General features: G+C 46.5%; 2 protein-coding genes across 3 annotated transcripts in view; both read right to left on the bottom strand.

The window, feature by feature from the left end:
• The window catches only part of map3k9 (mitogen-activated protein kinase kinase kinase 9), a 52,228-nt gene extending 50,974 nt beyond the window's left edge, over positions 1 to 1,254 (bottom strand). Inside the window, exon 1 of the mRNA XM_036955349.1 lies at positions 443 to 1,254. Coding sequence (XP_036811244.1) covers positions 443 to 878 — 436 coding nt within the window. The 5' untranslated portion in view covers positions 879 to 1,254. The remainder of the gene's footprint in view (positions 1 to 442) is intronic.
• Positions 1,255 to 11,164: 9,910 nt separating this feature from the next.
• Positions 11,165 to 22,412, bottom strand: part of LOC100136022 (sodium/calcium exchanger 3) — a 155,324-nt gene continuing 144,076 nt past the window's right edge. Inside the window, exons 6-8 of one of the 2 annotated variants that reach the window (XM_036955347.1) lie at positions 20,644 to 20,729; positions 19,460 to 19,646; positions 11,165 to 12,670 (exon numbers count right to left, since the gene is read on the bottom strand). In XM_036955347.1, coding sequence (XP_036811242.1) covers positions 12,294 to 12,670; positions 19,460 to 19,646; positions 20,644 to 20,729 — 650 coding nt within the window. In that variant the 3' untranslated portion in view covers positions 11,165 to 12,293. The remainder of the gene's footprint in view (positions 12,671 to 19,459; positions 19,647 to 20,643; positions 20,730 to 22,412) is intronic. The other variant, XM_036955348.1, reaches the window with a different exon arrangement.

Here is a 22,412-nt window from a genome sequence, read left to right as displayed (position 1 = left end):
CGTTAAGACTCCTCTAGACCAAATATTAGGCTAGCTCAGCATAGCGGTACGTACCAGGGATGCTTCAAAGCTGTACGTACCAGGGAGGGAAGAGCCGAGCGGCCCTGATATGATGTGCTAGGCGGGGTGTGTTGTACTGACAGTTACCTACAGCCTCTGGTGCAGGCCCAAGGCCTTGGTTGACAGAGAGAGAGTATAATATGCCAGTCATTATCACGGTCTCCCAGCTTCAGATTCTAGACTGCCCGGTAGATAGATTGTAACCTCTATTGCTATCGGTGGTAGCCTATTGCACCGAGATGACATAGCAGTAAACCAGAGTGGGGGCTATTTTTTGTCGGAGTGGCCCGATAACCGGGATAAATGTGCAGGACAATGAAACATTGTTAACATTGAACAGGAGTAATAAACGACAACCTCTGGTATGCAGACGGTTACTCACGGTGTAGTGAAGGCACGGCGTAATCAGAGTACTCCTTCACTGACGTGTCTCTGTCCCGTATTTTCTCAGAGATTCCGTTCCCAATACTGACATAATTACTGGGGAAAATGCCAACCCGATCCTCGATCAGCCCCGTCCACCAGCCCTCGTCCCCGGACACTAACGAGTCCTTCGACAGCACCTCCACCAGGTCACCCTTTCGCAGGCTGAGCTCGTCTTCCGCCCCAGCATCATAGTCGAACACAGCGGTCCAGTAGCCTGAGAGGTCCGGTCCTCCTGGGCCGCTAGACGGAGCATCAACGCCGACAGTCCCGGCGACAGTGTCATTCTCCGGCCAGCAAAACGCTTCAGTTTCCAACCCATCTGGAGGAGAAGAAGACACGTACCTTCTGCTGGGACTCGGGTTGTTGTCAAAAGCGGGTTTGGAGGCATCCATTGAAGCGATCCATAGGGGCAACCTGGTCCTGGATTACAGGGTGCAGTCTGCGGAGCTCGTAGCCAACACCTGCACGCACCGGGACACGAGGATGGTCGCAGCACCTTGGGTACAAAGCCACCCCGGCCACCGTGAGAACTAAGCAGCCTAGTGGGCTAATCCCGGTCGAAGCGTCGCTGCTGCTGCTGAAAACAGCCTCACTTTGGTTTTTGCAGCATTCGTTAATCTCTGTAGTGGTACCTAGCTACTACCTGCAGGACTAAATCAAGAATCACAATTCCCATTTAGGAAATGACCAATTATGTTCCTCCTTTCCCACTTCCACTTTCCGTCGTTAATAATTCCCCTTGCTGTGTGCATGCGCTGTCAACCACCCTCTCTCTCTTCTTTATTCCCAGCCAGCCAAACGTGCCAACAGACGAATCATGCCTCCTGTCTCCTACGATATGATTGGCGCACGTCTGCATCAATCACGTGTTTACCTTGATCCTATAGCTTCAGGTTGTGTGTTGGACTGAGGTTGTGTGTGACAACCGTAATATAAGTATGTTGCGAAAACGCCTTACCGGACAGTGGGCAATATTAATAACAGGGTGTTTACAACAAGGCAAACAAGCAAACCCGCTACAATATGAACAGCAACTTTAAACCATTCAGCACCATGGACAGCAACGTCTTCAACAGAACGAATGGGGGTAGCGGTTTCGGCCACACAGCAGTGGCCAGCTCTGCACCCACCCAGCCTGCTGGCTGCGGCTCAATGAGAGAAGACACCAGGCAGCACTTATGTTGGGCTGGTGTGCCATGCTGTAGGGACGGGGACGGGGACGGGGGGAGCATCAACTCTGCTCGGTCGCTGATCTACGCGTCATAATGAGTAGGCTAGCTATTAAGAATGCAATGCAATATGTAGATCGATGACCCTCCCTGCCATGCATGCTTATTGAGTCCGTCCGTCCTATACAGTATAGTGCCCTACTGTTGACCAGAGTCCTCTACAGTATAGTGCCCTACTGTTGACCAGAGTCCTCTACAGTATAGTGCCCTACTGTTGACCAGAGTCCTCTACAGTATAGTGCCCTACTGTTGACCAGAGTCCTTTACAGTATAGTGCCCTACTGTTGACCAGAGTCCTATACAGTATAGTGCCCTACTGTTGACCAGAGTCCTCTACAGTATAGTGCCCTACTGTTGACCAGAGTCCTATACAGTATAGTGCCCTACTGTTGAGTCCTATACAGTATAGTGCCCTACTGTTGACCAGAGTCCTATACAGTATAGTGCCCTACTGTTGAGTCCTATACAGTATAGTGCCCTACTGTTGACCAGAGTCCTTTACAGTATAGTGCCCTACTGTTGACCAGAGTCCTCTACAGTATAGTGCCCTACTGTTGACCAGAGTCCTATACAGTATAGTGCCCTACTGTTGACCAGAGTCCTCTACAGTATAGTGCCCTACTGTTGACCAGAGTCCTATACAGTATAGTGCCCTACTGTTGAGTCCTATACAGTATAGTGCCCTACTGTTGACCAGAGTCCTATACAGTATAGTGCCCTACTGTTGACCAGAGTCCTATACAGTATAGTGCCCTACTGTTGAGTCCTATACAGTATAGTGCCCTACTGTTGACCAGAGTCCTTTACAGTATAGTGCCCTACTGTTGACCAGAGTCCTCTACAGTATAGTGCCCTACTGTTGACCAGAGTCCTCTACAGTATAGTGCCCTACTGTTGAGTCCTATACAGTATAGTGCCCTACTGTTGACCAGAGTCCTATACAGTATAGTGCCCTACTGTTGACCAGAGTCCTATACAGTATAGTGCCCTACTGTTGACCAGAGTCCTATACAGTACAGTGCCCTACTGTTGACCAGAGTCCTTTACAGTATAGTGCCCTACTGTTGACCAGAGTCCTATACAGTATAGTGCCCTACTGTTGAGTCCTATACAGTATAGTGCCCTACTGTTGACCAGAGTCCTTTACAGTATAGTGCCCTACTGTTGACCAGAGTCCTCTACAGTATAGTGCCCTACTGTTGACCAGAGTCCTCTACAGTATAGTGCCCTACTGTTGACCAGAGTCCTCTACAGTATAGTGCCCTACTGTTGACCAGAGTCCTTTACAGTATAGTGCCCTACTGTTGACCAGAGTCCTCTACAGTATAGTGCCCTACTGTTGACCAGAGTCCTCTACAGTATAGTGCCCTACTGTTGACCATTCCTTTACAGTATAGTGCCCTACTGTTGACCAGAGTCCTCTACAGTATAGTGCCCTACTGTTGACCAGAGTCCTATACAGTATAGTGCCCTACTGTTGACCAGAGTCCTCTACAGTATAGTGCCCTACTGTTGACCAGAGTCCTATACAGTATAGTGCCCTACTGTTGAGTCCTATACAGTATAGTGCCCTACTGTTGACCAGAGTCCTCTACAGTATAGTGCCCTACTGTTGACCATTCCTTTACAGTATAGTGCCCTACTGTTGACCAGAGTCCTCTACAGTATAGTGCCCTACTGTTGACCAGAGTCCTCTACAGTATAGTGCCCTACTGTTGACCAGAGTCCTTTACAGTATAGTGCCCTACTGTTGACCAGAGTCCTCTACAGTATAGTGCCCTACTGTTGACCAGAGTCCTCTACAGTATAGTGCCCTACTGTTGACCATTCCTTTACAGTATAGTGCCCTACTGTTGACCAGAGTCCTCTACAGTATAGTGCCCTACTGTTGACCAGAGTCCTATACAGTATAGTGCCCTACTGTTGACCAGAGTCCTATACAGTATAGTGCCCTACTGTTGACCAGAGTCCTCTACAGTATAGTGCCCTACTGTTGACCAGAGTCCTCTACAGTATAGTGCCCTACTGTTGAGTCCTATACAGTATAGTGCCCTACTGTTGACCAGAGTCCTATACAGTATAGTGCCCTACTGTTGACCAGAGTCCTATACAGTATAGTGCCCTACTGTTTACCAGAGTCCTCTACAGTATAGTGCCCTACTGTTGAGTCCTATACAGTATAGTGCCCTACTGTTGACCAGAGTCCTTTACAGTATAGTGCCCTACTGTTGACCAGAGTCCTCTACAGTATAGTGCCCTACTGTTGACCAGAGTCCTCTACAGTATAGTGCCCTACTGTTGACCAGAGTCCTTTACAGTATAGTGCCCTACTGTTGACCAGAGTCCTCTACAGTATAGTGCCCTACTGTTGACCATTCCTTTACAGTATAGTGCCCTACTGTTGACCAGTCCTATACAGTATAGTGCCCTACTGTTGACCAGAGTCCTTTACAGTATAGTGCCCTACTGTTGACCAGAGTCCTTTACAGTATAGTGCCCTACTGTTGACCAGAGTCCTATACAGTATAGTGCCCTACTGTTGACCAGAGTCCTCTACAGTATAGTGCCCTACTGTTGACCAGAGTCCTATACAGTATAGTGCCCTACTGTTGAGTCCTATACAGTATAGTGCCCTACTGTTGACCAGAGTCCTATACAGTATAGTGCCCTACTGTTGAGTCCTATACAGTATAGTGCCCTACTGTTGACCAGAGTCCTCTACAGTATAGTGCCCTACTGTTGACCATTCCTTTACAGTATAGTGCCCTACTGTTGACCAGAGTCCTCTACAGTATAGTGCCCTACTGTTGACCAGAGTCCTATACAGTATAGTGCCCTACTGTTGACCAGAGTCCTCTACAGTATAGTGCCCTACTGTTGACCAGAGTCCTCTACAGTATAGTGCCCTACTGTTGAGTCCTATACAGTATAGTGCCCTACTGTTGACCAGAGTCCTATACAGTTTAGTGCCCTACTGTTGACCAGAGTCCTATACAGTATAGTGCCCTACTGTTGACCAGAGTCCTCTACAGTATAGTGCCCTACTGTTGAGTCCTATACAGTATAGTGCCCTACTGTTGACCAGAGTCCTTTACAGTATAGTGCCCTACTGTTGACCAGAGTCCTCTACAGTATAGTGCCCTACTGTTGACCAGAGTCCTCTACAGTATAGTGCCCTACTGTTGACCATTCCTTTACAGTATAGTGCCCTACTGTTGACCAGAGTCCTCTACAGTATAGTGCCCTACTGTTGACCAGAGTCCTATACAGTATAGTGCCCTACTGTTGAGTCCTATACAGTATAGTGCCCTACTGTTGACCAGAGTCCTATACAGTATAGTGCCCTACTGTTGAGTCCTATACAGTATAGTGCCCTACTGTTGACCAGAGTCCTCTACAGTATAGTGCCCTACTGTTGACCAGAGTCCTCTACAGTATAGTGCCCTACTGTTGACCAGAGTCCTCTACAGTATAGTGCCCTACTGTTGACCAGAGTCCTCTACAGTATAGTGCCCTACTGTTGACCAGAGAGCTAAGGGCCCAGCTACAGTGAGATGGACATGGTAAGAAAATGTCAATTCATGAGATTGTTTTTTAATTTTATCAGTAGCACAATGAATGAATAACGTCTATATTAAATCTATATTAAAGTTTTTGTTAAATATATTATATCTATTTGATATCCTAGGACATCAGTAGAGATCATTCACACATGTCTTTAAAAAAAAATATTTATAAAATCATATCACAATGTGAAATAAAAGTTTATTTCAATGTTGCCATACATACCGTTACATCAATGCTGATTCAAATGAGAAACAACTTAAGATTTTGTTACAAATATGGAGATTTTTAATAAATACAGTGATTTATAATAAATATGGTGATTTATAATAAATATGGTGATTTATAATAAATATGGTGATTTATAATAAATATGGAGATTTTTAATAAATATGGTGATTTATAATAAATATGGAGATTTTTAATAAATATGGTGATTTATAATAAATATGGTGATTTATAATAAATATGGTGATTTTTAATAAATATTCAAACTAAACAAATCCCCCTCCTCTGACCTGCACGATGAGATTACACAACAACAAAAAAAACATACACTTTTGAGAAATGTGATCTTGAATGTCTAATATGTGGATTTTTATTTTTTTAAATACTGTTCATGACCTCCAGTGTAATCTGGTGATTACCAGGCCTAAATACAAAGTGTTATGTTTGGGGCAAATACGACAACACACCCCTCTTCATATTTCAACCATGGTGTTGGCTGCATGTTATGGGTATGCTTGTCATCGGCAAGGACAAGGGAGTTTTTTTAGGATAAAAAAAACAAAAACAGAATAGAGTTAAGCACAGGCAAAATCCCTTAGATAGTTATGCAATAGTTGTTTATTATGGAGGCCTGTCTGTTGTCCTGCAAAGAACCAATAGGTGACACGGCCTCAGAAAACTCATCCTGCACCTTGCAAAGAACCAATAGGTGACACGGCCTCAGAAAACTCATCCTGCACCTTGCACTTTAGACGTGAATATTTAACTCATTACAATTATTTTTTTATATAAAGACGATCCATTAAAACGCGTTCTTATCGCCTTTTGCATTAGTGATAATGACAGCATTGTGGTGTAAAACAACAAACTGTGTGTGCCCAACTACGTCTAAAACCCACCCCTTAGTGATCTGACTTTTAAAATGACAATGTTTCACTTCCTGTACAGTATCTGGTAATTGTAGTTTTTCTTTTAAAGATTTGTAGTTTGAAGACAAAGTAAGCTCTACAGAACAGCACGACGAGTGAAAGAGATACAGGGGTATGTATGTACACGGTAGTCATTTAGCAGACACTCTTATCCACAGAGACTTACAGTAGAGTGCACACATATTTATACTTTTGGAAATTGAACCCACAAACCCTGCTGTTGCAAGCACCATTCTCTACCAACCGAGCCTCACAGGGTCACACATCAACTCTTTTCACGTGACAAAGTCATAATTACAACCAAACTAACAACATGATCTACCATCAAAGAAACAAGACAGGCATCATGATAAATATATTGTTTGAATGTATTTTGACCAAGGTAGGGCTCAATTCCATTTCAATTCCAGTCAATTCAGGTACACCGAAATTCAAATTCCAATTATCTTCAATGCTTTTCAATGAGGAATCTGTTTTACTTTCTAAATTGACTGGAATGGAATTGGAATTGACCCCAACCCTGATTGAAATGGAATTGACCCCAAATCTGATTGAAATGGAATTGACCCCAAATCTGATTGAAATGGAATTGACCCCAAATCTGATTGAAATGGAGTTGACCCCAACCCTGATTGAAATGGAATTGAGCCTAACCCTGGTAGAAATGGAATTGAGCCTAACCCTGGTAGAAATGGAATTGAGCCTAACCTTGGTAGAAATGGAATTGAGCCTAACCCTGGTAGAAATGGAATTGAGCCTAACCTTGGTAGAAATGGAATTGAGCCTAACCCTGATTGAAATGGAATTGAGCCTAACCCTGGTAGAAATGGAATTGAGCCTAACCTTGGTAGAAATGGAATTGAGCCTAACCCTGATTGAAATGGAATTGAGCCTAACCCTGGTAGAAATGGAATTGAGCCTAACCCGGATAGAAATGGAATTGAGCCTAACCCGGATAGAAATGGAATTGAGCCTAACCCTGGTAGAAATGGAATTGAGCCTAACCTTGGTAGAAATGGAATTGAGCCTAACCCTGATTGAAATGGAATTGAGCCTAACCCTGGTAGAAATGGAATTGAGCCTAACCCTGATTGAAATGGAATTGAGCCTAACCCTGGTAGAAATGGAATTGAGCCTAACCCTGGTAGAAATGGAATTGAGCCTAACCCTGATTGAAATGGAATTGAGCCTAACCCTGGTAGAAATGGAATTGAGCCTAACCTTGGTGTAGATAAGATCATGGGTGTATATCATTCTATTTGTGGTCACTTGATAACACAACTCGTCTTGTTTTCTATAAGACTCTCAGGAGGGGAAGAATGGACCTGATAATGAAACACACACCTATGTTGACATGCCTGTAGCCACGCACACGTCACTGTGTTTGTTTGTCGTTTATTTATGTTACTTAACTAGGCAAGCCAGTTAAGAACAAATTCTTATTTACAATGACGGCCTAGCCCGGCAAAACCCTAACCCGGTCCAAACCAGAGCAGTCCAAACCAGACCAGAGCAGTCCAAACCAGACCAGAGCAGAGCAGTCCAAACCAGAGCAGTCCAAACCAGAGCAGTCCAAACCAGAGCAGTCCAAACCAGGCCAAACCAGAGCAGTCCAAACCAGAGCAGTCCAAACCAGACCAGACAAGACCAGACCAAACCAGAACAAACCACATCAGACCAAAGCAGTCCAAACCAGATCAGTCCAAACCAGAGCAGTCCAGTCCAAACCAGAGCAGTCCAGTCCAAACCAGAGCAGTCCAAACCAGAGCAGTCCAAACCAGAGCAGTCCAAACCAGAGCAGTCCAAACCAGAGCAGTCCAAACCAGAGCAGTCCAAACCAGACCAGACCAGATCAGTCCAAGAGACAACCACATCACAGGGACTGGAGGTTGAGATTGCCAATTGAGATTGATACTCTGGCACGACCTGGTGGTACCAGAGTATCACTGCAACTTCCTGGTCGCCCTCTGATGACCTCATCGTGTTACTAGGGTGTATTCATAGAGAGCCACTCCAACTCCTCCATGGCTTGTTGGCCAAAGCCTGTTGGGGAAATGAATGGGGTTTTTAGAACAAACACATAAAATAAGTTCTGTGGTAAACACCGGCTTATAGAAGATCTGATATGCTTTGATAATCTTTATCAGCTAATGTCACTTTGTGTGAATTTTGAAGCAATTACAGAATGCACATAGAGGCCTCATAATTCCTAAAGGTCAAGTTAACTGACTGATATTATATTACAGAACTAAATGTATAAGATCTCCTGAGCCTGTGTTAAACCTCAGACATTATTTTTTTGTAAACATTATTTTTTAAAACATTATTTTTGCAATTTTATGACAAAACCATATTCTTCCCCTCGTTAATTTTCCCGAACGAACCAGAGGTGACTCATTCCCGTTTTTGGGACTACAAGCCGACGATCTCTGTCAGTTGCAGTCGTTAGCAAATGGAGAAAAAAAAAAAAAACGTTTTGCAACGAAAACGAGAGTCTCTATTGGACAGATTCAGGTCGGTCCTTCCCAGTTTTTTTGGTTCTTTTGGTTTGTTGTGAATACACCCCATGGTATTGTAGTTGTACCTCTCTGCTCTTTTGGTTCTCTACACAGATTTAAAATGACCAACAATGACTGACTTATATAATAGACTACTGTATATATATATGGTATATTTATAGATCAATATATATATATAAAGAAAACAACATCTGATTGTTGAGAGAAATCAGTATACACGAGTTTTTAATGTCATAAAACCAAATCACCAGTTGTGTTACAGTACAACCCACTACACACATCTCCAGTACCCCATACTGCTCTCTCTCTCTCTCTCTCTCTCTCTCTCTCTCTCTCTCTGTCTGTCTCAGCTCTCTCTCCCTCCCCCTCTCTCTCTCTCTCTCTCCCTTCTCCTCTCTCTCTCTGTCTGTCTCAGCTCTCTCTCCCTCCCCCTCTCTCTCTCTCTCTCTCCCTTCTCCTCTCTCTCTCTCTCTGTCTCAGCTCTCTCTCTTCTCTCCCTTCTCCTCTCTCTCTCTCGGTGTCTCAGCTCTCTGACTCTCTCTCTCTATCTGTCTCAGCTCTCTCTCTCTCCCTCTCTCTCTCTCTCTCTCTCTCTCTGTGTCTCATCTCTCTGTCTCATCTCTCTCTCTCTCTCTCTCCCTCCGTCTCAGCTCTCTCTCTCTCTCCCCCCCCCTCTCTCTCTCTCTCTCTCTCCCTTCTCCTCTCTCTCTCAGCTCTCTCTCTTCTCTCCCTTCTCCTCTCTCTCTAACCCTCTCTCTCTCTCTTTCACTCTCTCTCTCTCTCGGTGTCTCAGCTCTCTCTCTCTCTCTCTGTCTCTATCTGTCTCTGCTCTCTCTCTCTCTCTCTCTCTCTCGGTGTCTCGGTGTCTCAGCTCTCTCTCTCTCTCCCTCTCTCTCTCTCTGTGTCTCAGCTCTCTCTCTCTCTCTCTCTCTCTCTCTCTCTCTCTGAGCCAGTGGGATGTAACCTACTGTAGATTGTGAGTTACCAGGCACACTAAACATAACAGCCTTCAATACATGATTACACCCAAACAACATTCCTGTACCGGCTTGCTCTCTAACCCCCTCTATACCAGCGGGCATTCTATTTAACACATATATCCCTTTGAATATGTAACAAATGTTAACGAATATTTACTCTGATTAAGTATCACATGAATGGAAGGAAAAGCTTGTCAATGAGACACGAGTCAGGCCATCTCATCTCAACCCTCTCAGACCATGCATGTAGTGAGCTACAGAGGATGACACGTGTTCCTAGTCTTACAGTTCAATATTGCCATTTTGTAGCATATTTTTTTTTTTTTACAGAAGAAGTCTCAATAAATAGATGTATATTAGCAAAGTGCATCATGGGAAGACCAGTAGAAAAATACCTGTAAATTATCAATCTGTTACAGTTCTCTGCAGAAACACAATTCTTGAGGGGATTTTTGAAAACTTTGTAAGAGCAAGATATTATTGTTATTAATAACAAATAATATAACAATGTCATTTCTTAAATGTTTTAGGGAGATATAATAGATATTTTAGAAAACATGAAGAAGACATTGGGACGCAGCTAAAATGGAACCCTATTCCCTATATAGTGCAGAGCCAGAACCATATCGGCCCTGGTCTAAAGTAGTGCACTATATAGTGCAGAGCCAGAACCATATCGGCCCTGGTCTAAAGTAGTGCACTATATAGTGCAGAGCCTGAACCGTATCGGCCCTGGTCTAAAGTAGTACACTATATAGTGCAGAGCCAGAACCATATCGGCCCTGGTCTAAAGTAGTGCACTATATAGTGCAGAGCCTGAACCGTATCGGCCCTGGTCTAAAGTAGTGCACTATATAGTGCAGAGCCTGAACCATATCGGCCCTGGTCTAAAGTAGTGCACTATATAGTGCAGAGCCTGAACCATATCGGCCCTGGTCTAAAGTAGTGCACTATATAGTGCAGAGCCAGAACCATATCGGCCCTGGTCTAAAGTAGTGCACTACATAGTGCAGAGCCAGAACCATATCGGCCCTGGTCTAAAGTAGTGCACTATATAGTTAATAGGGTGCCATTTGCGACACAGGCATCCCCCCCCCCCCCCCCCCCCCCCCCCTCATACCAAGCCACAGTAGTCCCTGTAGGAGCTGAAGTCCCTGTAGGACTGAAGAAGCTGAATGTGACCACATTGAAATAAATAGTCAAAATATACAGAGTATATGGAAATATACAGACAGATGTACTGAAGTAATGTTCAGGGCACTCTGATAATGTTATCCTTCAATGTCTTCCTCATCTTCTTCCACTCCTCCTCCTCCTCCTCCTCCTCTTGCTCCTCCTCCTCCTCCTGTCTTTAGTTTGATAGTTGATCTGTCTGTACTTGTTCTCTGTTGTTCCTCCTCCTCCTCTTCCTCCTCCACGGGCGCTTCCTGTTTTAGTTTCTTGCCTCTGACAACTCTGCTGTTTCTTGCCTCTTATTCGTTCCTTAATAAGAAACTAAGCAAATAAAATACTATTAAATACTATGACCATTCAATTGTCATTCATCATCAACAATATCTGTTCCATTAGTTATATAACATGTTTTGTTCTCCATAAAGATCTAAAAAATAGTATCTTTGATTTCCTCTTTTTTTTTTGTAAAAAAAAAAAAAAGTGTTTTGGTTTTATCCCCCAAAATACTTAGTCTAGAAAAGGTTGTTCTCATCAAGGTGTTGAGAAAAATATAGACTTCTTCTGATAGCTCAGATCTCATCAGCTTATTGTCTCTTCTAGTGGATTACAGACCAGACCAGATGAGACACCCTCTGGTGTTCTTACCCCGGTATAGAGGTACCCTAACCCCAGCTGTAAGCACACCCATGTGGGTAGCAGACCGGCTCTCCCTGCCTTAACAGACATCTCCTTCAGAGGAGATGGACTGATTATGTCTGGGGGTTCTTAGAGTGGGGTTGAGGGAAGGTGGAGGGGCGGAGGAGAGGGGGGCCACCACTCCCTTTACCTCATACTGTTCTCCTCCTCTCATCCCTTCATACCAACAAAATATCATTCCATCATTCCATCATTCCACACTGAGAATCCTACTTTTACTCTCCATTAAGTTATACTTTGAACCTCCTGTAAGGAGGCTCTAGAAGTGTCCCAGAAGTATTCTAGAAGTGTCCCAGAAGTATTCTAGAAGTGTCTCAGAAGAATTCTAGAAGTGTCCCAGAAGTATTCTAGAAGTGTCCCAGAAGTATTCTAGAAGTGTCTCAGAAGTATTCTAGAAGTGTCTCAGAAGAATTCTAGAAGTGTCTCAGAAGAGTTCTAGAAGTGTCTCAGAGGTGTTCTAGAAGTGTTACAGAAGTGTTCCAGGAGGTTCTAGAAGCCCTCTATATGACAGTAGGCCTCCATGCTGGAGAAGAGGATGTAGAGGAACCAGAGACTGAAGAAGAAGGCTGAGGTGGCCAGTCTGTGGCCGCGCGGCCCGCCCAGCTCCCCCCCGATGTGGGCCCGGCGGCGGTACAGCAGCACGGAGACCCCCAGGAAGGCGAAGATGGTGTAGAGGGTGACGGAGAAGGCCAGCGAGCCGGCCTCCACCACAAACTGCTTGCCTTGCATGTGCCAGTAAATGGCGGCTATCGACCACGCCACCCCGATGCCCAGGAACACGTTGACCGCGTTGCTGCCCGTCACATTACCGATGGAGGCGTCTGCATGTGTGTCCTGCACCGCCGCTACCTTACTGGCAAATGTGTCTGGAGAGAGAGAGAGAGAGAGAGAGAGAGAGAGAGAGAGAGAGAGAGAGAGAGAGAGAGAGAGAGGGGGAAATAGAGAGAGAGAGAGGGGGAAATAGAGAGAGAGAGAGGGGGAAATAGAGAGAGAGAGAGGGAAATAGAGAGAGTGAGAGAGAGAGAGAGAGAGAGAGGAGAGAGGGAAAGAGAGGGAGGGAGAGAGAGAGAGAGAGAGAGAGAGAGAGAGAGAGAGAGGGAAATAGAGAGAGAGAGAGAGGGAAATAGAGAGAGAGAGAGGGAAATAGAGAGAGAGAGAGAGAGAGGGAAATAGAGAGAGAGAGAGAGAGAGAGGGAAATAGAGAGAGAAGGAAATAGAGAGAGAGAGAGAGAGAGAGGGAAATAGAGAGAGAGAGGGAAATAGAGAGAGTGAGAGAGAGAGAGAGAGAGAGAGAGAGAGAGAGAGAGAGGGAAATAGAGAGAGAGAGAGAGAGGGAAATAGAGAGAGAGAGAGGGAAATAGAGAGAGTGAGAGAGAGAGAGAGAGAGAGGGAAATAGAGAGAGAGAGAGGGAAATAGAGAGAGTGAGAGAGAGAGAGAGAGAGAGAGAGAGAGAGAGAGAGAGGAGAGAGGGAAAGAGAGGGAGGGAGAGAGAGAGAGAGAGAGAGAGAGAGGGAAAGAGGGAGAGAGAGAGAGAGGGAAATAGAGAGGGAGAGAGAGAGAGGGGGAAATAGAGAGAGAGAGAGGGTGAGAGAGAGAGAGAGAGGGAAAGAGAGGGAGGGAGAGAGAGAGAGGGAAAGAGGGAGAGAGAGAGAGAGGGAGGGAAATAGAGAGAGAGAGAGGGAAATAGAGAGAGAGAGAGAGAGAGGGAAATAGAGAGAGAGAGAGGGAAATAGAGAAAGAAAGAGAGAGGGAAATAGAGAGAGTGAGAGAGAGAGAGGGAAAGAGAGGGAAAGAGGGAGAGAGAGAGAGAGAGGGAAAGAGGGAGAGAGAGACATAAAGAGAGTAAAATGGAGAGAGAGAGAGAGAAAGGTGCAAAATCAAATCAAATTGTATTGGTCACATGGTTAGCAGATGTTATTGTGAGTGTAGTGAAATGCTTCTAGTTCCGACAGTGCAGCAGTATCTAACAGGTAATATCTAACAATTCCACAACAGAACCCAATGCACACAATCTACACAATCTTCTCTATTTAAAGGAATGGGATGAGAATATATAAGTATAAAATATATGGATGAGCAGTGACAGAGCGGCTAAGATGCAATAGATAGTGAAGGATACAGTATACATTATATACACATGTGATGAGCAATGCGAGATATGTAAACATTATTAAAGTGGCATTATTAAAGAGACTAGTGTTACATTTATTAAAGTGGCCAATGATATCAAGTCTGTAGGTAGGCAGCCGCCTCTCTGTGCTAGTGATGGCTGTTTAACAATCTGATGGCCTTGAGATAGAAGCTGTTTTTCAGTCTCTCTGTCCCAGCTTTGATGCACCGGTACTGACCTCGCCTTCTGGATGATAGCGGGGTGAACAGGCAGTGGCTCGGGTGGTTGTTGTCCTTGATAGTCTTTTTTGCCTTCCTGTGACATCGGGTGGTGTAGGTGTCCTGGAGGGCAGGTAGTTTGCCCCTCAGTGATGCGTTGTGCAGACCGCACCACCCTCTGGAGAGCCCTGCGGTTGTGGTCGGTTCAGTTGCTGTACCAGGCGGTAAGGGTTTTTGGAGACAAGCCACATTTTTTCAGCGTCCTGAGGTTGAAGAGGCGCTGTTGCATGGACCATTTCAGTTTGTTGTGATATGTACACCGAACTTTACACCTTCTCCACTGCTGTCCCTTCGATGTGGATTGGGGGGGTGCTCCCTTTGCTGTTCCCTGAAGTCCACGATCATTTCCTTTGTTTTGTTGATGTTGAGTGAGAGGTTGTTTTCCTGCCCTCACCTCCATCCTGTAGGCCATCTCGTCGTTGTTGGTAATCAAGGCTACCACTGTTGTGTCGTCTGCATGGCCACACAGTCATGGGTGAACATGGAGTACAGGAGAGGGCTGAGAACGCACCCTTGTGGGGCCCCGGTGTTGAGAATCAGCGGAGTGGAGATGTTGCACAGGGCGGGGCCAAGACCCAGGGTCTCGAGCTTGATGACGAGTTTGGAGGGTACTATGGTGTTGAATGATGAGCTGTAGTCAATGAACAGCATTCTTACATAGGTATTCCTCTTGTCCAGATGGGATAGGGCAGTGTGTAGTGTGATGGCGATTGCATCGTCTGTGGACCTATTAGGGCGGTAAGCAAATTGGAGTGGGTCTAGGGTGTCAGGTAGGGTGGAGGTGATATGCTCCTTATCTAGCCTCTCAAAGCACTTCATGATGACAGAAGTGAGTGCTACGGGGCGATAGTCATTTAGTTCAGTTACCTTTGCTTTCTTGGGTATAGGAACAATGGTTGACATCTTGAAGCATGTGGAACAGCAGACTGGGATAGGGAGAGCCAGCCAGCTGGTCTGCGCATGCTCCAAGGATGAAGTTAGGGATGCCGTCTGGGAAGGCAGCCTTGCGAGGATTAACACGTTTAAATGTTTTACTCACTTTGGCCACGGAGAAGGAGAGCCCACAGACTTTGGCAGCGGGCCCTGTCAGTGACACGGTATTGTCCTCAAAGCGAGCAAAGAAGTTGTTTAATTTGTCTGGGAGCAAGACGTCGATGTCCGCGACGGGGCTGGTTTTCTTTTTGTAATCTGTGATTGACTGTAGACCCTGCCACATACGTCTTGTGTCTGAGCCGTTGAATTGCGACTCCACTTTGTCTCTATACTGACGCTTTGCTTGTTTGATTGCCTTACGGAGGGAATATACTGTATGTATTCGGTCATGTTTCCAGTTAGCTTGCCATGATTAAATGCGGTGGTACATGCTCACTGCACAGTTTGAAGCGAAGCTGCCATCTCTATTGGCGCGATCTTGCATTATACTAAAATTATGTGTCTTGTGATTTATATTTTACGACTGAATTATTTAAAAATAATTTCAAAGGTAGCAGTGAAAAAAGATAGAAAGACGCTTTAAATGTTGTATGACTTTACACCCACAACACCTTCTAACCCTACACCTACACCTTCTACCCTACACCCCTCTACCCTACACCTTCTACCCTACACCTTCTACCCCTACACCTTCTACCCTACACCTTCTACCCTACACCTTCTACCCTACACCTTCTACCCTACACCTTCTACCCTACACCCCTCTACCCTACACCTTCTACCCTACACCTACACCTTCTACCCTACACCTTCTACCCTACACCTTCTACCCCTACACCTTCTACCACACCTTCTACCCTACACCTACACCTTCTACCCTACACCTACACCTTCTACCCTACACCTTCTACCCTATACCTTCTACCCCTACACCTTCTACCCTACACCTTCTACCCTACACCTTCTACCCTACACCTTCTAACCCTACACCTACACCTTCTACCCTACACCTTCTACCCTACACCTTCTACCCTACACCTTCTACCCTACACCCCTCTACCCTACACCTTCTACCCTACACCTACACCTTCTACCCTACACCTTCTACCCTACACCTTCTACCCCTACACCTTCTACCCTACACCTTCTACCCTACACCTACACCTTCTACCCTACACCTTCTACCCTACACCTTCTACCCTACACCTTCTACACCTACACCTTCTACCCCTACACCTTCTACCCTACACCTTCTACCCCTACACCTACACCTTCTACCCTACACCTTCTACCCTACACCTTCTACACCTACACCTTCTACCCTACACCTTCTACCCTACACCTCTACCCCTACACCTACACCTTCTACCCTACACCTTCTACCCTACACATTCTACCCCTACACCTACACCTTCTACCCTACACCCCTCTACCCTACACCTTCTACCCTACACCTACACCTTCTACCCTACACCTTCTACCCTACACCTTCTACCCCTACACCTTCTACCCTACACCTTCTACCCTACACCTTCTACCCTACACCTTCTACCCTACACCTTCTACACCTACACCTTCTACCCTACACCTTCTACCCTACACCTTCTACCCTACACCTTCTACCCCTACACCTACTACCCTACACCTTCTACCCTACACCTTCTACCCTACACCTTCTACCCCTACACCTACACCTTCTACCCTACACCCCTCTACCCTACACCTTCTACCCTACACCTACACCTTCTACCCTACACCTTCTACCCTACACCTTCTACCCCTACACCTTCTACCCTACACCTTCTACACCTACACCTTCTACCCTACACCTTCTACCCTACACCTTCTACCCTACACCTTCTACCCTACACCTTCTACCCTACACCTTCTACACCTACACCTTCTACACCTACAACTTCTACCCTACACCTTCTACCCTACACCTTCTACCCTACACCTTCTACCCCTACACCTACTACCCTACACCTTCTACCCTACACCTTCTACCCTACACCTTCTACCCTACACCTACACCTTCTACCCCTACACCTTCTACCCTACACCTTCTACCCTACACCTTCTACCCTACACCTTCTACCCCTACACCTTCTACCCTACACCTACACCTTCTACCCTACACCTTCTACCCTACACCTTCTACCCTACACCTTCTACCCTACACCTTCTAACCCTACACCTACACCTTCTACCCTACACCTTCTACCCTACACCTTCTACCCCTACACCTTCTACCCTACACCTTCTACCCTACACCTTCTAACCCTACACCTACACCTTCTACCCTACACCTTCTACCCCTACACCTACACCTTCTACCCTACACCCCTCTACCCTACACCTTCTACCCTACACCTACACCTTCTACCCTACACCTTCTACCCTACACCTTCTACCCCTACACCTTCTACCCTACACCTTCTACACCTACACCTTCTACACCTACACCTTCTACCCTACACCTTCTACCCTACACCTTCTACACCTACACCTTCTACACCTACACCTTCTACCCTACACCTTCTACCCTACACCTTCTACCCTACACCTTCTACCCCTACACCTTCTACCCTACACCTTCTACCCTACACCTTCTAACCCTACACCTACACCTTCTACCCTACACCTTCTACCCTACACCTTCTACACCTACACCTTCTACCCTACACCTTCTACCCTACACCTTCTACCCTACACCTTCTACCCTACACCTTCTACCCTACACCCCTCTACCCTACACCTTCTACCCTACACCTACACCTTCTACCCTACACCTTCTACCCTACACCTTCTACCCCTACACCTTCTACCCTACACCTTCTACCCTACACCTACACCTTCTACCCTACACCTTCTACCCTACACCTTCTACCCCTACACCTTCTACCCTACACCTTCTACCCCTACACCTTCTACCCTACACCTTCTACCCCTACACCTTCGACCCTACACCTTCTACCCTACACATTCTACCCTACACCTTCTACCCCTACACCTTCTACCCTACACATTCTACCCTACACCTACACCTTCTACCCTACACCTTCTACCCCTACACCTTCTACCCCTACACCTTCTACCCCTACACCTTCTACCCTACACCTTCTACCCTACACCTTCTACCCCTACACCTTCTACCCTACACATTCTACCCTACACCTACACCTTCTACCCTACACCTTCTACCCTACACCTTCTACCCCTACACCTTCTACCCTACACCTTCTACCCCTACACCTTCTACCCTACACCTTCTACCCTACACCTTCTACCCTACACCTACACCTTCTACCCTACACCTTCTACCCTACACCTTCTACCCCTACACCTTCTACCCTACACCTTCTACCCCTACACCTTCTACCCTACACCTTCTACCCTACACATTCTACCCTACACCTACACCTTCTACCCTACACCTTCTACCCCTACACCTTCTACCCTACACCTTCTACCCCTACACCTTCTACACCTACACCTTCTACCCCTACACCTTCTACCCCTACACCTTCTACCCCTACACTTTCTACCCTACACCTTCTACCCCTACACCTACTACCCTACATCTACTCCCACACCCCCTACCACCACACCCCCTACGCCCACACCCCCTACCCCCACACTCCCTACGCCCACACCCCCTACCCCCACAACCTCTATGCCCAAACCCCCTACCCCCACAACCTCTATGCCCACACCCCCTACCCCCACAACCTCTATGCCCACACCCCCTACGACCACAGTGTCCAACAAGCTTTCTCTACCCTTAACCTTGTTCTGAACACCTCCAAAACAAAGGTAATGTGGTTTGGTAAGAAGAATGCCCCTCTTCCCACAGGTGTGGTCACTACTTCTGAGGGTTTAGAGCTTGAGGTAGTCACCTTATACAAGTACTTGGGAGTTTGGCTAGACGGTACACTGTCCTTCTCTCAGCACATATCAAAGCTGCAGGCTAAACTTACATTTTGACTTGGTTTCCTCTATCGTAATCGCTCCTCTTTCACCCCAGCTGTCAAACTAACTCTGATTCGGATGACCATCCTACCCATGCTAGATTACGGAGACATAATTTATAGATCGGCAGGTAAGGGTGCTCTCGAGCGGCTAGATGTTCTTTACCATTCGGCCATCAGATTTGCCACCAATGCTCCTTATAGGACACATCACTGCCCAGCGTCGTCCGGGTTTGGCCCCGGTAGGCCGTCATTGTAAATTAGAATTTTCTTAACTGACGTGCCTAGTTAAATAAAGGTAAAATAAAATAAAAAATACCCCCCCCCCCCCCCCCCCCACTGCTATCCATTAGTGTACTCACCAGGGACAGACGTACCCAGCGCCACGAACACCATGGCAGTGACGGAGTCCTTCAGCCCGATGGTGCAGCCAAAGTGAGAGGCCAGATCTCCGATCACTGCGGTCAGCATGCCGATGATGACGATGGAGATGAAGAAGCAGGCCCAGCCGTTCAGGTAGTCCGTGGGAGGAACACAGGCGAACAGCACCTAATATTAATAATAATAATATGAATAACAATTAGAATGATATGAATAGTATTATTCATGGTAATATGAATATGAATAACATGAATAACAATTTGAATAATATGAATAATACTATGAATAATAATCATATTAATATTATATTATTATTACTATTATTATAGTAGTATTCATGATATTATTAATATGAATAATAATATGAATAATATTAATATGAATAGCCAGCCTAGCCGTTCAGGCAGTCCGTGGGAGGAACACAGGCAAACAGCACCTAATATTAATAATATGAATATGAATAATTTCATTAATAATAATAATAACATTAATAATTTCATTAATAATAATATTAGTAATAATCATATTGATATGAATAACAATTAGAATAATATGAATAGTATTATTCGTGGTAATATGAATAATATGAATATTCAGAATAATATGAATAATATTATGAATAATAATCATATGAATATTACATTATTATTACTATTATTATAGTAGTATTCATAATAATATTATTATTCATAATAATATGAATAATAATATGCATAATAATATAATTAATAATACTATTATATAACACTTTACTATAGGTGTCCTTATGAATGCATTCATAAAGCCCTTAAACACATCGTAACATCGTGTCAGTAGCCATCGTTAACAGTTATTAATAGCTATGAGTAATGGCACTAAAGTGTTACTAATAACATTTAGCAGATGTTTTTATCTAAAGGGACTTACAGTCATGTGCGCATTTTACATATGGGAGGTCACGGGAATCGAACCCACGACCCTCGGCATTTTACATATGGGAGGTCACGGGAATCGAACCCACGACCCTTGGCATTTTACATATGGGAGGTCACGGGAATCGAATCCACGACCCTCGGCATTTTACATATGGGAGGTCACGGGATTCGAACCCACGACCCTCGGCGTTGCAAAAAAAAAAAACCATGCTCTATCATCTGAGCTACAGAGGATCACCAACTCTACTCACCTTCCAGAAGACGGTGAGGAAGTGCATGACGTAGTCACAACAAGACGGAAGACGCTCTTCACCGGAGTCTTCCTCATCCTCGTCTCCTGGGGACAAGGGAGGGAGGAGGGGGGGGGGAATGGAGGGAGGAGGAGGGGGGGGGGGGAGATGGCGGGAGGGAGGAGGAGAGGAGAGATGGAGGGAGGAGCAGAGGAGAGGAGAGATGGAGGGAGGGAGGAGCAGAGCAGAGGAGAGATGGAGGGAGGGAGGAGCAGAGGAGAGGAGAGATGGAGGGAGGGAGGAGCAGAGGAGAGGAGAGATGGAGGGAGGGAGGAGCAGAGCAGAGGAGAGATGGAGCGAGGGAGGAGCAGAGGAGAGGAGAGATGGCGGGAGGGAGGAGCAGAGGAGAGATGGCGGGAGGGAGGAGCAGAAGAGAGGAGAGATGGAGGGAGGGAGGAGCAGAGGAGAGGAGAGATGGAGGGAGGAGCAGAGGAGATGAGAGATGGAGGGAGGGAGGAGCAGAGGAGAGGAGAAATGGAGTGAGGGAGGAGCAGAGGAGAGGAGAGATGGAGGGAGGGAGGAGGAGAGGAGAGGAGAGATGGAGCGAGGGAGGAGCAGAGGAGAGGAGAGATGGAGGGAGGGAGGAGGAGAGGATAGATGGCAGGAGGGAGGAGCAGAGGAGAGGAGAGATGGCAGGGGGGAGGAGCAGAGAAGAGGAGAGATGGAGGGAGGGAGGAGGAGAGGAGAAATGGCAGGAGGGAGGAGCAGAGGAGAGGAGAGATGGCAGGAGGGAGGAGCAGAGAAGAGGAGAGATGGAGGGAGGGAGGAGCAGAGGAGAGGAGAGATGGAGCGAGGGAGGAGCAGAGGAGAGGAGAGATGGCAGGAGGGAGGAGCAGAGGAGAGGAGAGATGGCAGGAGGGAGGAGCAGAGGAGAGGAGAGATGGCGGGAGGGAGGAGCAGAGGAGAGATGGCGGGAGGAGCAGAGGAGAGGAGAGATGGAGGGAGGGAGGAAGACAATCATTTTAACTTACATTGTGATACATTGAGTAATATTTCATAAGAGCAGATGGTTGTATTTCATAGTGACATCCTGGTTCCCGGCGTGTTTAACCCACTCTAAGAAGACTCACATACCCTCACACTGAACTATTAGGATGGGACAGGAAGAGGAATGACAACACACGCCACTACTGAACATCTCAATTAAGTGATCTTGTTATATGTAACAAAGCTAAAACCTTGTACAGTCCAACTCTATACATTCACAAGGCCGTTAGGGGCTCTCAGCAGGCCATTAGGGGCCCTCAACAGGCCATTAGGGGCCCTCATCAGGCCGTTATGGGCCCTCAACAGGCCATTAGGGGCTGTCAGTAGGCCATTAGGGGCTTTCAGTAGGCCATTAGGGGCCCTCGGCAGGCCATTAGGGGCCCTCGGCAGGCCATTAGGGGCCCTCGGCAGGCCGTTAGGGGCCCTCAGCAGGCCGTTAGGGGCCCTCAACAGGCCATTAGGGGCCCTCATCAGGCCATTATGGGCCCTCATCAGGCCATTAGGGGCCCTCATCAGGCCATTAGGGGCCCTCAGCGGGCCATTAGGGGCCCTCAGCGGGCCATTAGGGGCCCTCAGCGGGCCATTAGAGGCCCTCAGCAGGCCGTTAGGGGCCCTCAGCGTTCCATTAAGGGCACTCAACAGGTCGTTAGGGGCACTCAGCGGGCCATTAGGGGCACTCAACAGGCCGTTAGGGGCCCTCAACGGGCCATTAGAGGCCCTCATCAGGCCATTAGGGGCCCTCA

Source organism: Oncorhynchus mykiss, chromosome 19, assembly GCF_013265735.2.
Source record: "Oncorhynchus mykiss isolate Arlee chromosome 19, USDA_OmykA_1.1, whole genome shotgun sequence".
Taxonomy (NCBI): Eukaryota; Metazoa; Chordata; class Actinopteri; order Salmoniformes; family Salmonidae; genus Oncorhynchus; species Oncorhynchus mykiss.
This window is presented reverse-complemented; position numbering and strand designations above follow the sequence as displayed.